General features: G+C 40.6%; 1 protein-coding gene across 1 annotated transcript; it reads left to right on the forward strand.

Annotated features, from left to right (window-relative positions):
• Positions 1-9,389: 9,389 nt before the first annotated feature.
• Positions 9,390-16,459, forward strand: LOC139709119 (tubulin alpha-1C chain-like). Its single transcript, XM_071621080.1, has 4 exons — positions 9,390-9,395; positions 11,575-11,797; positions 13,352-13,500; positions 14,666-16,459. The coding sequence occupies exons 1-4, from the start codon at positions 9,390-9,392 to the stop codon at positions 15,644-15,646; spliced, it is 1,359 nt and encodes a 452-aa protein (XP_071477181.1). The 3' UTR covers positions 15,647-16,459.
• The last annotated feature ends 679 nt before the right edge of the window (positions 16,460-17,138 follow it).

Raw genomic sequence — 17,138 nt, forward strand, 5'->3', positions numbered from 1 at the left:
TGTCTGACCAGAGTTTCCGGAGAAGGAGCCCAAAGTTATTCCGCTTGACAACTTCTCCAGCGAGCAGGCCGGAGTCTGTAGAATCTGTCATGTGTTGACACACAAACACACAGTGACACACATCCAGTTATAGGCTCACACTGACACATACAAACAAACGAGGGCGCACACGAATAGACAAAATACACACAAGCTTTGCAAGTACGTGTATGAGATTCTCTCCAAAATGAGGACAGATTTTTAAATGTGTCACCATATTGCTTGAAGATTGGGAATTCGCATAAGATTAGAATGACTCAGAAAACTATTTCATGAGGAAGTTCAAAAAATGTTCATCTTTTCATTTCATACTTTTGATGGGATGAGGGAGGGAGAAGGAAATGCGATGAGAATGGAATAGAAGTGAAGTCATCGTAGAGGTGATTTGTAAAAGAAGGATTGAGTGGATAAGTGGCGCAGTGACTCAGGAAATAAGTCTGATTCAATTTCAATTCAATTAAATCTTTAATTCGGATTCAATATATAAATATACAAATACATGTGAATATGAGCAAATTGTACAAAAAGTGTATTTCAAAAACAATGGAAACATCGACAAAACAAGGCGAGATTATAAAAAAAAAACAAAGAAAAAAGAAAAGAAAAAACAAACAACAAGGGGAAAACAGATAGAACAGGTACATAAAGAACAGAAACTCATTATCATTGTGTGTTTGGTTGATAGGAAAATGGTAGAAAGCCAGAATAGGCTTGTTATGTTGCGCATACCCCGTGTTATAATCAGTATAAAAATACTTCAAAGAAATGAAATGTATAGTTAATCATAAATAAAATAAAAAATAAACACCATATTTCAATCTGAGCTCCACTTACAAATGCACTGTAAAGAATTGAGCAAAAACAACGTTATATTGCATGTCATCATTAACCATTTTTGTGCCGCATTCATATTACCTGTCCATAGGTTTGCAGTGTGTGAAATTTGTGCACAATTATTGACTCATTGGTTCAGAAAGGGCTAATGACATACAGCGCTGTTGTGAACAGACGTCCAAATTAATTAATCTATATACGCACAGCCAAAAGGTTTACGCTCTGATTCTAATTACCCGTGTTGGCGATCGATACCAATTGGACTTCTGGAGAGGGGTACTTTGCATACCGTGACGTCACTGAATATTCATCGAGCCTTTTATCGAAGTTCATCGAAATTCAATTATACTTTATAGTTCTAAGTAGCCAAAATGTGGCACTGAAAGTCATTGCATTAAACGGGATCAAAATGAATTACCACACTTTATGTAATAAAGGTTGTCCAAATTACTGTAGAGGTCATTCCCTGATGATGACGGCATTTACTTCTGGCTTAAACATTAAATTTGTAACACACCGAAAATGTCGAAAGCAGTTTCAAAAACAAACAGTAACAACAAAAACTTACGGTTTTTTTTCGAAGCGTGACTCGGAATTTATAAGTGTATACCATTGGGTTATACCAAAGTTCGTTATGACTAGATATACATGGTTTCTATTTACGTGAACGTAATTTTAACATAACAATAATCTTCTTTGATAATTACTTCACTGAAACTTGCCAGTGTGTCGAATTGAAAATGATCCGTATGAATGTATTCGATTTAGAATATGGGAAATTATATCAGTATATTCTATAGCAGTCTTTGTTGCATTTATTATGTGCAATGTTTTGCAATACTCACAGTCGACGAACCTTTTTATCTGATCAAGCACAAAGTCAGATTGTCTCAGGTAGGGGAAACACGCTCAAAAGAGCACAAGACTGTCATTTATGCTCGTAAGTGAAACATCCAAAATAAAAACAAAGCCAAAGAAAAGAAAATGGTTGCCGCTATGCATCCCATGAATCACACTTGTCCATCCATTTTACTTTTGTACACGATGGAGAGCCTCCATTTTTGGAGAACGGTGTTTTTTTTTTCTTCTTAACCGGTCATCATATCAAGAATACTACAAAATCATAAATCATTCTTACAATTATGCTTATTTTTCAATGGCGTGTGAAAATATGTGTTATGCATTTGGAGGAGTTCTCTCATTTTCTGTCTGACGTTGAATACATAATGTACATCTTCTTGGCCCGAATTCACGAAGGTGGTACAATTGAAACCTTGGTTTAAACCATGGTCAATTTGTATGGAGCGCCAAGTGTCGCATGGCCTATTTCGTTACGAAATCAGTCATTTCGTCGACGAATCATTTCGTAACGAAATGACAACATTTCGTCGACTAACTGATCATTTTGTTAACGAAATGAACATTTCATCAACGAAATGGTTATTTCGTCGACGAAATGACTGATTTCGTTACGAAATAGGCCATGCGACACTTAACGCTCCATACAAATTGTCCATGGTTTCAACCATGGTTTCAATTGTACCACCTTCGTCAAATCGGTGTGTCTGGAGTCGCGTTTCCCTTTAAAGCATGACACTTATTTATACATGCGGGTTATCGGTACGGTAGATCTCAGCAACAGCTCAGAGCATTGGCATCCGTCTCCTCCGAAGCTCGGCTCGTCTTTATCACCCGATCTGCTGTGCAACTCCAAAGATTAACATTGTTCTATCACATTAAAATCCTGCAACAAAAAAGGGGGATCTTACAATTATTATCGTGAAAGGTTGTGCAGGGAATAATTTAAGAATAATAATTCAGTGTACATAATGCGCGTAACAGGCGGTAATGGACCGGTTCGTGCCTGTGACCTTTGGTTGTGTGTGTGTGTGTGTTGTAAATATACGAACTTCACGGCAATGCCGAGATAGCCTTACTCAAGGCGGTCTCGGTTATACTCCTCTTTGAAAATGATATTCCCAATGCAGTTCGACATCAGAGCAACTGCCAGGGGTCATTGAGAATATCATATTCGCATGGCAGTCTTGACATTCCAAAAGCAGTTTAGTCAGGAGCGACATGATGAGAGTTTCACTCTCGGACTGCGGACGTTAACCTGCTCGTAACTCCCTGCCGTTCTCGACATCAACATGATAAAAGAATTTACAATGTCTCCTTGAATAGCCTACATTCAGGAGACCAACATCTGTTCCGCGGCTGCTGTTTGCCATTCCTGGAATTTCAATACGTAGGCCTGTATTGAAATCTCGTATTGCAAATAAGGCTTTTGAAAATAGCATATATTTAACTGGTTTATCGTCAAGTTAAGTTGCTTTCGATTTGTACGTTTCAATTTATCTATATTTGTATGACTACAGTAATCAAGGCCTCAAGAAGAAGTGCGGATATTGATCCTACATATAGTATATTGTGCGTTGGATATAAGATTGAACTTTGGCAAGGATGGTTAAAGGACAAGCTCACCCAAATGTAATATTGAGTGAAGGCAACAATCCTATACTATAATACTCGAAGTTGTTGTTGTTGTCGCGGCCTTATGTATTTCCTGTTTTATTTCGGCGTTGCTGGTTTCTCTATCTCCTCCCGAGCCGTCGGCTCCGGGCAGTTGCGACCGGTGCCGTCGGCCGCAGGAGAGTATCCTACATCGAATGGCGTGGGTTTCGTCCCCTCTCCGCCTCCGTGTCGACGTCGAGGACGAAAAAGAAAAATTAATTAGCTACATGCATAATGCATTTTTGTGCGTGACGAAAGAGCCGAGCTTTTCAATATTCACGGAACCTGCGCTGGCCTCCTGCTTTCTCGATCTTCCATCTTTTAGCTTGCAGAGACACTGGGGGATACTAAAGATGATGGTGCAGCGAAATCTCTGACATCTTCCGGCGGACGCGCACGCACACACACAATGTACCTCGCAGAACTCTATACACACTCTACACTGTGTGTATATAGTTCTGTGATGTACCTTTGCCTCCGCCTGTTACGTGTACTGAATGTGTTGACGATGGTTACACGAATCTGTGTGTGCGTGATATGGACTACAAGGGCATTTACGTACAGTTCGCCATTATTGGCGTCCCCAAATGAAAACAACGAACGTTGGTTATGTAATTGTATTTTGCACAACTGCAGAATACTATATGCAGCTCAGGTACGTCATTTAGTTTGCTCGCCGTTTGCTCTCAAGTCCGGTGTCATTGTACGCAGACTGTTTAGGACGCGGCTAAATATATTTGCCGATCGTACCCTTCCATATCAGATTACACGCGCAGCTGTGTCCATTCGTTTACTGCAGAGCTGCTGTAATCATACATATTCATAAGATGAGCGGACGTAGAGGAAAACCTCGCTTTGCCGACCGCCTATTTTTAAAATTGCAAGTGGAAATAGAATGTGTGGTTCTATGGTCTATCAAACCAAGTTTTGGTGACAAAAAAAAAAGAGGGAGCAAATGAAGACGAATGCAGTGATGTATATATTCTTCTTTCTTCCATAACATGGGAACAATATTAAAGAAAAAAATACGAGGTCGTGAGAACCTACTCCCACGGGTGCCTATTAAACCTGATATATGACTATGATCTCCCCCTCCCCAAATAATAACAATGATGATAATAATGATAATAATAATAATAATAATGATAAGGATAATGATAATAATGATATAATAATAACAATAATAGGAGCAATAATTGTAGGCCTAATATTAATTATGATGATGTACAATCTGAAGCAGATGTAGTTCTATATTAATATGATATATCAAGCCAAGTTTTGGTGATTAAAAACAACAAGGAGGGAGCAAAATTATGAAGACGAAAATATCTTATTTTTCTCTCATAACGTGGGGAAAAGAAACATGAAAAAAAAAACACAAAACAAACCGAGGCCTTGAGACCAGCCGTGGATTCCCGCGGGTGCCCGCGTGGATGCAAGAGCAGGGGGTAATCAAAGTCATAGTGTTAATATCTTCCCGTTTCGACGGGAACAACCTGTGGGCAGAACTTTCGGGGAATCTCATTTGCGTTTTTGGTAATTTTTCCCTGAATGTTTTTGTTTTTTGCCCTGCGGAGGTGGAAATGTGTGTGTGCGTGAGGGGGGGGAGGGGTGAGGGGCAACAAGACAACTGTTGGACTTCAACGGGTGCAAATAACCCCTCGAAACTCAAGTTCTATAATAAAAGCAAGTAGTGGCGGGAATGATCCCTACCAATGGACCGGATCGCCTGGCATATACTACAAAAATGTATTATAAAATTTCTGGGTGGTCATTTAGAAGACAGCACAATTAACGAAAGAATGAGAAGACTTTTCTTTTTATTTCTTCAATAAAAATGTGCAAAATCGTATTATGAGAAAAAAAAAATAAAACCCCTCAGACCCGTGGATTTCCACGGGTGCTGCTAGTCCTATACTATAATACTCGAAGTTGTTGTTGTTGTCGCGGCCTTATGTATTTCCTGTTTTATTTCGGCGTTGCTGGTTTCTCTATCTCCTCCCGAGCCGTCGGCTCCGGGCAGTTGCGACCGGTCCCGTCGGCCGCAGGAGAGTATCCTACATCGAATGGCGCGGGTTTCGTCCCCTCTCCGCCTCCGTGTCGACGTCGAGGACGAAAAAGAAAAATTAATTAGCTACATGCATAATGCATTTTTGTGCGTGACGAAAGAGCCGAGCGTTTCAATATTCACGGACCTGCGCTGGCCTCCTGCTTTCTCGATCTTCCATCTTTTAGCTTGCAGAGACACTGGGGGATACTAAAGATGATGGTGCAGCGAAATCTCTGACATCTTCCGGCGGACGCGCACGCACACACACAATGTACCTCGCAGAACTCTATACACACTCTACACTCACTGTGTGTAATAGTTCTGTGATGTACCTTTGCCTCCGCCTGTTACGTGTACTGAATGTATTGACGATGGTTACACGAATCTGTGTGTGCGTGATATGGACTACAAGGGCATTTACGTACAGTTCGCCATTATTGGCGTGAAATGAAAACAACGAACATTGGTTACCGTTATGTAATTGTATTTTGCACAACTGCAGAATACTATATGCAGCTCAGGTACGTCATTTAGTTTGCTCGCCGTTTGCTCTCAAGTCCGGTGTCATTGTACGCAGACTGTTTAGGACGCGGCTAAATATATTTGCCGATCGTACCCTTACATATCAGATTACACGCGCAGCTGTGTCCATTCGTTTACTGCAGAGCTGCTGTAATCATACATATTCATAAGATGAGCGGACGTAGAGGAAAACCTCGCTTTGCCGACCGCCTATTTTTAAAATTGCAAGTGGAAATAGAATGTGTGGTTCTATGGTCTATCAAACCAAGTTTTGGTGACAAAAAAAAAGAGGGAGCAAATGAAGACGAATGCAGTGATGTATAATCATTCTTCTTTCTTCCATAACATGGGAAAAATATTAAAGAAAAAAAATACGAGGTCGTGAGAACCTACTCACACGGGTGCCTATTAAACCTGATGACTATGATCTCCCCCTCCCCATATAATAACAATGATAATAATAATAATAATAATAATAATGATAAGGATAATGATAATAATGATATAATAATAACAATAATAGGAGCAATAATTGTAGGCCTAATATTAATCATGATAATGTACAATCTGAAGCAGATGTAGTTCTATATTAATATGATATATCAAGCCAAGTTTTGCTGATTAAAAACAAAAAGGAGGGAGCAAAATTATGAAGACGAAAATATCTTATTTTTCTCTCATAACGTGGGGAAAAGAAACATGAAAAAAAAACCCACAAAACAAACCGAGGCCTTGAGACCAGCCGTGGATTCCCGCGGGTGCCCGCGTGGATGCAAGAGCGGGGGGTAATCAAAGTCATAGTCATAGTCTATCTTCCCGTTTCGACGGGAACAACCTGTGGGCAGAACTTTCGGGGAATCTCATTCGCGTTTTTGGTAATTTTTCCCTGAATGTTTTTGTTTTTTGCCCTGCGGAGGTGGAAATGTGTGTGTGCGTGAGGGGGGGGGGGAGGGGTGAGGGGCAACAAGACAACTGTTGGACTTCAACGGGTGCAAATAACCCCTCGAAACTCAAGTTCTATAATAAAAGCAAGTAATGGCGGGAATGATCCCTACCAATGGACCGGATCGCCTGGCATATACTACAAAAATGTATTATAAAATTTCTTGGAAGGGTGGTCATTTAGAAGACAGCACAATTAACGAAAGAATGAGAAGACTTCTCTTTTTATTTCTTCAATAAAAATGTGCAAAATCGTATTATGAGAAAAAAAAATTAAACCCCTCAGACCCGTGGATTTCCACGGGTGCTGCTAGTCCTATACTATAATACTCGAAGTTGTTGTTGTTGTCGCGGCCTTATGTATTTCCTGTTTTATTTCGGCGTTGCTGGTTTCTCTATCTCCTCCCGAGCCGTCGGCTCCGGGCAGTTGCGACCGGTGCCGTCGGCCGCAGGAGAGTATCCTACATCGAATGGCGCGGGTTTCGTCCCCTCTCCGCCTCCGTGTCGACGTCGAGGACGAAAAAGAAAAATTAATTAGCTACATGCATAATGCATTTTTGTGCGTGACGAAAGAGCCGAGCGTTTCAATATTCACGGAACCTGCGCTGGCCTCCTGCTTTCTCGATCTTCCATCTTTTAGCTTGCAGAGACACTGGGGGATACTAAAGATGATGGTGCAGCGAAATCTCTGACATCTTCCGGCGGACGCGCACGCACACACACAATGTACCTCGCAGAACTCTATACACACTCTACACTGTGTGTATATAGTTCTGTGATGTACCTTTGCCTCCGCCTGTTACGTGTACTGAATGTATTGACGATGGTTACACGAATCTGTGTGTGCGTGATATGGACTACAAGGGCATTTCTGGATCTGGATAAAACAACGAACGTTGGTTATGTAATTGTATTTTGCACAACTGCAGAATACTATATGCAGCTCAGGTACGTCATTTAGTTTGCTCGCCGTTTGCTCTCAAGTCCGATGTCATTGTACGCAGACTGTTTAGGACGCGGCTAAATATATTTGCCGATCGTACCCTTACATATCAGATTACACGCGCAGCTGTGTCCATTCGTTTACTGCAGAGCTGCTGTAATCATACATATTCATAAGATGAACGGACGTAGAGGAAAACCTCGCTTTGCCGACCGCCTATTTTTAAAATTGCAAGTGGAAATAGAATGTGTGGTTCTATGGTCTATCAAACCAAGTTTTGGTGACAAAAAAAAGAGGGAGCAAATGAAGACGAATGCAGTGATGTATATATTCTTCTTTCTTCCATAACATGGGAAAAATATTAAAGAAAAAAAATACGAGGTCGTGAGAACCTACTCACACGGGTGCCTATTAAACCTGATGACTATGATCTCCCCCTCCCCAAATAATAACAATGATGATGATAATAATAATAATAATAATAATAATAATAATAATAAGGATAATGATAATAATGATATAATAATAACAATAATAGGAGCAATAATTGTAGGCCTAATATTAATTATGATAATGTACAATCTGAAGCAGATGTAGTTCTATATTAATATGGTATATCAAGCCAAGTTTTGGTGATTAAAAACAAAAAGGAGGGAGCAAAATTATGAAGATATATCTTATTTTTCTCTCATAACGTGGGGAAAAGAAACATGAAAAAAAAACACAAAACAAACCGAGGCCTTGAGACCAGCCGTGGATTCCCGCGGGTGCCCGCGTGGATGCCCAAGAGCAGGGGGTAATCAAAGTCATAGTGTTAATATCTTCCCGTTTCGACGGGAACAACCTGTGGACAGAACTTTCGGGGAATCTCATTTGCGTTTTTGGTGATTTTTCCCTGAATGTTTTTGTTTTTTGCCCTGCGGAGGTGGAAATGTGTGTGTGCGTGAGGGGGGGGGGGAGGGGTGAGGGGCAACAAGACAACTGTTGGACTTCAACGGGTGCAAATAACCCCTCGAAACTCAAGTTCTATAATAAAAGCAAGTAGTGGCAGGAATGATCCCTACCAATGGACCGGATCGCCTGGCATATACTACAAAAAATGTATTATAAAATTTCTGGGAAGGGTGGTCATTTAGAAGACGGCACAATTAACGATAGAATGAGAAGACTTTTCTTTTTATTTCTTCAATAAAAATGTGCAAAATCGTATTATGAGAAAAAAAAATTAAACCCCTCAGACCCGTGGATTTCCACGGGTGCTGCTAGTATTATTAGAACGCATCAGTGAAAGTTTGAGGAAAATCGGACAATCCGTTCAAAGAATTGTTGAAGTTCTTGTGCAGCCTTCGCAGGATGACACGACTACTGACAGCTTGTGATGTCACATCATGCAGGCCTACAACGACACAAAGAAAAAGAACATTCCACAAAATTTCATTTTTTAATTCCCTCGACTTGTTACTGAAACATGTCAAGAATGATGTCGTCCCCCCCCCCCCCGCTTTCTAAGAGGTAAGACAAGCACTCTGTCATTTTTCTAGAAATATGAAGGTATGCTGAGTTTTTTTTTTCATTATTAATTGTTATCTATACGTGACATCACAGACTGAATAGTAGTCTTCTTATCCAGCGATGGCTGCACAGAATCTTTAAGACTTTATAACTGTTGAACGCTCCATTGTCCGATTTTCCTCAAACTTTCATTGATGTGTTCTACATTGCTGCATTCACTCAATCCACACATAGTATACGTTTGGTTGAATTTGTCCTTTAAAGGTGCTGTACAGTACTGGTTGAGGTGGGGATTCATATTTTTTACATTCCTAAGTGAGATAATGAGAAACCTGTTATGAAATATGAAAGAGCATGCAATTTTAAGAAGGATTCAACGTTTATTTGATGAAAATTGGTTTTCAAATGGCTGAGATATCAAAAAAAAAGTGATAATAATAAAATACCACAGGTTACAACTTTATTAGGATCTCTTTGTTTCACCTTGTTTTTGGATATCTCAGCCACTTCAAAACCGATTTTCATCAAATAAACTTTTGATACCCCTTAGAATATTGCATGCTCTTTGACATCTCATAGAGTGGTTTCGGAATATCTTGCAAAATTTTAAAAGCTAAATCCTCACCTCGACCAGAACTGTACACACCCTTTAACAATATATGCGCTTGGAGGTGGCTCCGGTTCAAGTTTGAGCAGGATACAAGTCTCGCTGCCAACCTTAATTGCGTACTACTTCCTCATGAGGGAAGACACTCCGAGCGTCAAAGTTGATTTAATAAAAAAAAAAGACTCAAGAAACACACAAAGAGAGAAGGATGGGGATTTCCATCAAAGTCTGACACGACAAAAGAAGTTTACATGGAATGTTATATTTCAACATGCTTTCGTGTAAGAGTTGCATGGGCCCATGATACGCACATGTGAAAAGAGGATAAATGTCCTTAGTTCGCACATGTCTCATTAGTTTGAACATATATTTATATGTGTCAATTATGTGAGATATATTTTGTCAATATTCAGGCAACTATAACGCTACCCCTTCTCTTTCTCCAATTCATCCTTGCTAATTATTGCAACTCAAGGAAATGTTAAAGTAAAAGATGCCTTTTTATTATTTTAAGTAACGAAAAGGGATATTTGGTGAAGATTTGTTTGTAAAAGAAATGGACTTGTGAGACTGTGACGTCGTCAACATCTTATTTACTTTGTGTTACTGTGACTGTCATTACTGTTGGGGAGGTTTTGCGAAACTGAAAATTCCATAGCTTTGCATTTCTTTTGGTACAACTGCGGAAAATCTAAACGGTTATATATGTCCGATTTTATTATATTGATTAAATTCAGTTTGTCATTTCAGATGTACATTGTTTGATGCAAATATTTAATGTACAAGTGGCGCTGTGTGTGTAGTATGTTTGCAGAGAAAATCAAGTAAATCCGAGAGTGCTTTCACCTTTTACAACATTCTGTCGTTTGAGATCAAGAGGAATATACATACTGTCGTCTTAGCGCGCTAACGCCCCTGTCGGTTCTGAACGGCCGATTTTGGTCATGAAGAGAATGGACCAGTTCTTCACTGGCCCTTTGAAGTGACCTTTTATGGTCATCCTCTCCTCCTCGAGGAAACGCGCACTATCCATTTGCTATCTGAAGCCAGCGGGCTGGTCTAAATCGCAACATGATACTATATCGCTAGAGCACACGCAATGAAATATGTCATATCTATGCTCATATTACTTATAGTATCGGCTCGAAAATTATGGTTCTGTTGACTTGTTCCTCTTTTCTTGAAGTCAGCTCCCCATAATAGTCCATGAGCAGTCACAGATATCGAAGAAAACGGGATCCGAAGTTCTATATAAGATATGATACCATGATACCAAAGAAGCTTGTTTGGAAAAGATCCACACACTATGCACGCTGAAACGGGGTAGGCCTACATGAATATGGGCGGTTTTTCCTACAATCCTTTGAACATCCATACTTCCTCCTTCGTGTGCTCATTGTGTCTTTATCCACGCCGACAATGTTTCCTTAGTTTATTTGCCTATCGCTAATACTTCCTTGAAATGCCATTGTCTGAAGAGAGTCATTTATTTTCGTCATGCAATGCGTGCCACAGACATTATTTAACCCTTCTGTGGATGCCTGCTGTGGAAAGGATTCTTGTTCCGTGTTGGTTATAAAGATCACATTTTTCCTCGTGTCTGTCTTACAGCGTGAGTGTATCTCTATCCACGTTGGACAAGCCGGTGTCCAGATCGGCAATGCATGCTGGGAGTTGTACTGTCTGGAGCACGGCATCCAGCCCGATGGCCAGATGCCGAGTGACCACTCCCGTGGCGGAAGCGACGACTCCTTCAACACTTTCTTCAGCGAGACCGGCGCAGGCAAACACGTCCCGCGGGCCGTGTTCGTCGACCTCGAGCCGACCGTCATCGGTACGATTTGTTCTGATCAAAATGCAGTTTTAAATCACTAGTCTTCGCGTAACATAACCCTTTATCGGATATATGTCACCAAGATCATCTAAATTCCATGAATGTTTGAATGGCTGCAATAGCACAGATCAGAATTCTGACAAATATTCCACTACAATCAATTCTAATATGCCATTAATACTTTGGAAAAAAATAAAAGCATAACTGATAGGACTGATACCTCACCTAGCGCTAATAAGAAACGGCAAATTTCACAAAAGACATTTCAGTGATTTTTCTTCAGTATAGAATCTGGCCTAAATGAAAGAAAAACAAAAACACCCCGATCCATTTAGCTGAACAGTTAATCATCTCCCTAATAAAAGAGAAAGTTCGATGTAAAGCCAGGCAAAATGTTTTCCCGAAAAAAAATCCTATAATCCTCGGTGTTTAAGATATATCTAAATTATCTATATTTCACGTGTGTCTTATAGGTATTATAATAATCCAAGACCCTACATTCATGTCCAGCTGAGAGTTAGCACTTCCTCTTTTGCAGCCCTTACAATATTATCGTTTAACCTTTAAGAGGTCGATAGCGTTAGAAACATAATACGTTCCAAATCATATCATTTTCTTTATCTCCCTGTAATCTCACTTTCATATGTACAGCCAGTGGGTGCAGGCGTATTGATCATTCCCATCTTGCAGTATCCAGGTCTACATATGATACTACACATGATCTTAGCCAAAAGGCCGAGAAGCGAAAGCAAAAGGCAAAAAGCAAAAAGTAAGCAGCAAAAGGCCAAGGTCTGTGGCACATTCGAGATGTTATGAATGACGTTGGAGCAAGTCAATAGTATTTTTATGCTTGTTTATTCTTTCATTGTTGCTTTATAGACGAGGGTCCTAACAAGAGCCGCACAATGCATGTTAAAGGACAAGTTCACCTTCATAAACATAAGGATTGAGAGAATGCAACAATATTAGGAGAACACATCAGTGAAAGTTTGAGGAAAATTGGACAATCGATGCAAAAGTTATGAATTTTTAAAATTTTTGTGTCGGAACCGCTGGATGAGGAGACTACTACAGCTTGTGAGTCATATGCGTACAACAGTATAAAGAAAATGTAAAAGAAAATTCAACTTATTTTCACTTTTTTCGCATAATAAAAGAGCTCTTGACTTGCCTCTTTCTAAAGGCAGGGGGAATAATATTGCCCATAACATTTGTCGGTAACGAGTCAGGGGAATATGTACTTTTTTCAAAAGATGGAATTTTGTGAAATTCTCTTTATATTTTCCTTATATTGTTGTACGCAAGTTATTCATACACTGCAGTAGTCTTCTCATCCAGTGGTTGCTGCACAAAAATTTTAAAAATTCATAACTTTTGAACGGATTGTCTGATTTTCCTCAAACTTTCAATGATGTGTTCTACTAATATTGCTACATTCTCTCAATCCTTATGTTTATAAAGGTGAACTTGTCCTTTAAGTGCTTTCAGTTATGTCCTTAAACATTTTCACCTACATTCCATCTACATCAGTCATCTCTTTTATTTCTTTCACAGATGAAGTCCGTACCGGAACCTACCGCCAGCTGTTCCATCCTGAGCAGTTGATCACTGGCAAGGAGGATGCCGCCAACAACTACGCCCGTGGTCACTACACCGTCGGCAAAGAGCAGATAGATATTGTGCTCGACAGAGTTCGAAAGCTTGTGAGTATTCTATGTATTCTATCAATCTTATATTTAGATGGAATATAACCACCACATGCAAGCAAGTGTTATATACTTTCCTGAGACCATAAATGGGGGCTACAATGATCCTACCCTCCCATTTTTATACATTTGTAGCTGTCTCGAGTTCGTAACGAAGTAAAACAAATAAGAAACTCTTGGTAGCTTCGAGAGTCATGAAGTTATTGGAGGGATAATCTCAAGAACGTTAAAGGACAAGTTCATCTTCATAGACATTTAGGTTGAGTGAATGCAGCAATATTAGTAGAACACATCAGTGAGAGTTTGAGGAAAATCCGACAATCCGTTCAAAAGTTATGAATTTTTAAAGTTTCTGCTCAGTCATGGCTGGATGAGAAGACTACTATAGCTTGTGATGTCACATGAGTACAACGGGATAAAGACAGTATGAAGAAAATTCACCTTATTTTCACTTATCTCGCATAACAAAAGAACGCTCGACTTCTCTCTTTCAGAAGGCAAGGGGAATAATATTATCCTTACCGTACATCAGTAACAATTCCAAGAAATGTGCACTTTATTTAAAAAGTAAAATTTTGTGAAATTCTGTTTTTATTTTCATTATATCGTTGTACGCATGTGACATCACACGCTGTAGTAGTCTTCTCATCCAGCAGTAATTGCGCAGATACTTAAAAAATTCATAATCTTTGAACGGATTGTCAGATTTTCCTCAAACTTTCACTGATGTGTTCTACTAATATTGTTGCATTCACTCAATCCACATGTACATGAAGGTGGACTTGTCCTTTAAAGACAGATTTGATTTGCAGATTGTCATCTTGGGGGGGGGGGGGGCGGCAGTGAAGAGAGAAGGACGAGAGTGTGACAATTAAGGGATTGAACAGGAAGAGTGGGAGTTTTATAGGGGTAAGGTAGACAGGATAGGGAAAGACAAGGGGATGGAGGTCTCCTTCCTCGACAGAGCAATGTCGTAAAAATCACAGTGTCGTAACTCTTACTGAAGGTCAATAAAGCAATGCTCTTGAAATTTTCAAGTTTCCTCGGGGAGCAGCAGGAATATAAATGGCTTGATAGATATATATTGATAGAGAAAGACAAAGATATTTTAGAGAACATGATCGTTTGTATCTAAACCTTTTTTTACCCCTGTCACTAATAGGCAGACCAGTGCACCGGTCTTCAGGGATTCCTCATCTTCCACAGCTTCGGCGGTGGAACCGGCTCTGGCTTCACCTCTCTGCTCATGGAGCGACTCTCCGTCGACTACGGAAAGAAGTCCAAGCTCGAATTCTCCATATACCCGGCGCCTCAGATCGCCTCGGCCGTCGTTGAACCATACAACTCAATCTTGACCACTCACACGACGCTGGAGCACTCTGACTGCGCCTTCATGGTCGACAATGAAGCCATCTACGACATCTGTCGGCGCAACCTCGACATCGAGCGTCCGACGTATACCAATCTTAACCGTCTCATTGCGCAAGTCGTGTCTTCAATCACAGCGTCTTTGCGTTTCGACGGTGCGCTCAACGTGGACCTGACTGAGTTCCAGACCAACTTGGTGCCGTATCCTCGCATCCACTTCCCACTTGCGACATACTCTCCGGTCATCTCTGCCGAGAAGGCCTACCATGAGCAGCTGACCGTTGCCGAGATTACCAACGCCTGCTTCGAGGCCGCCAACCAGATGGTGAAATGTGATCCTCGTCACGGCAAGTACATGGCCTGCTGTCTGCTGTACCGTGGTGACGTCGTCCCCAAGGATGTCAACGCTGCCATTGCTACCATCAAGACCAAGCGCACCATCCAGTTCGTCGACTGGTGCCCAACTGGTTTCAAGGTCGGCATCAACTACCAGCCACCGACCGTTGTGCCGGGTGGCGATCTGGCCAAGGTCCAGCGTGCCGTGTGCATGCTGAGCAACACCACGGCCATCGCCGAGGCCTGGGCTCGTCTGGACCACAAGTTCGATCTGATGTACGCCAAGCGTGCCTTCGTCCACTGGTACGTGGGAGAGGGTATGGAAGAGGGAGAATTCTCCGAGGCCCGTGAAGACATGGCAGCCTTGGAGAAAGACTACGAAGAGGTCGGCATGGACTCCGTCGACCCGAACGACGAGGATGAACAAGAGGAATACTAATCTGATAGAGGGACAATGCCAAACAAAGATCAAATTATTTCCACCTTTCATTCTTATTGATGTAACCAGGAGTTAGGTTTCCTCTTATGTTTAAAGCGACCACTAAAACATTGAAGCCACCACTAAAACATAAACCTTCTGCGTTTCACTCCACCGTGCAGTTACGTAGTTAACCTTCGTAGACCTCTTATTCCATCTCAAGGCAGACTATATATCAATTTCACGAGTAATATAGTTGACATAGCAATGAATACAAATAGTTATCTGTACCTCGCGGTACATCCTCATTACTAAACTTGTTTACAGAACCATAGGCGCTTTGCCACAATAACTTTCATAAACTTTGACACCTTTGAAAGGCCATACTGTCAATGAACGACGTTCTGCCAGCCGTTTCAATGAAAATATTGGATGTAACAACTTGCATATATCACAGTTTGTATATTCTTCTTTCTCTAGAATAAAAAGTAACAAACATGGGTAGGTATAACTCATATTTTACGGCGTGAAAATAATGAAATCACAAAGTATCGAAATACAGGCCTACCGTCAAATTTCGAATACACCCAAAGATATTCATTTAACTATTTGAAGCCCTTGTAAAATCTTCGTCTTCTGGCAAAGTTGTCTCATACGATACTGCCAATGAACATTTCATTAAGTATAGGAGCAAGTGTGACAACGATCTTTGTGCAAGATCCCATCGATATATTATACTTCAGGGTAAACATTACGAGTATGTGCATTATAATTTCTTACATTGTGCAAGATATTTTCGGAAATGCAATAAAACGGATCTAGTAAACACTTTAATGTTTGACGAATATTCTTAATGATACTTTCATGTCCCAGATAGAGCCGGTTTCAGCCGATTCCATCTTTAACGCTTACGGACAATGTTCCGCTGAATGATGCTAAGTATTTCACTGTGTCTGCTGTACAAGTCGTATCACCATTCTTCGCTGAAGCTCCCGACATCTGTGTGTGCGCACATGTGCCACTTGAGGGCGTGATTGTAATTTTGCCGGCGTCAGCTAGTCATTGTCACGGCGGCCCTCGTGAAACGTGTCTCGAGGCAGCACTTACCGAGCAGGCAACAACATCGTTAAAGGGGCTGTACAGTACTGGTTGAGGTGGGGATTCAGGTTTACAACATTAATAAGTGAGATAAGGAGAAACCTCTTATGAAATATGAAAGAGCAATTGGTTTTAAAATGGCTGAGATATAAAAAAAGCAATTCTCATAAAGTGTGGGACCCACAATTTGTTACGATGGCTTTGTTTTACTTTGTTTTTGGACATTACAGTCATTCCAAACCCAATTTTCATCAAATAAAGTTTGAATTCTCTTAAAATGGTTACTCTGTATTATATCATAAGTGTTTTCTTGGTATCTCGCAAAAATTCAAAAGCCTAATTTTCATCTCCACCAATACTGTACTATCCCTTTAACCCTTCGGCCCCGAACGTCGGCGACTGCACGTCCTGTACA

This window comes from Diadema antillarum, unplaced genomic scaffold (genome assembly GCF_040938485.1).
Source record: "Diadema antillarum isolate AM-2024a unplaced genomic scaffold, OU_Dant_1.0 seq00001410_RagTag, whole genome shotgun sequence".
Classification (NCBI taxonomy): Eukaryota; Metazoa; Echinodermata; class Echinoidea; order Diadematoida; family Diadematidae; genus Diadema; species Diadema antillarum.

What these genes read in the sequence shown, in the direction of transcription:
- LOC139709119 (XM_071621080.1), top strand. An exon ending in CCTCGAGCCGACCGTCATCG is followed by an intron (nt 11,798 to 13,351) that starts GTACGATTTGTT and finishes TTTCTTTCACAG; the next exon opens with ATGAAGTCCGTACCGGAACC. An exon ending in TCGACAGAGTTCGAAAGCTT is followed by an intron (nt 13,501 to 14,665) that starts GTGAGTATTCTA and finishes TGTCACTAATAG; the next exon opens with GCAGACCAGTGCACCGGTCT.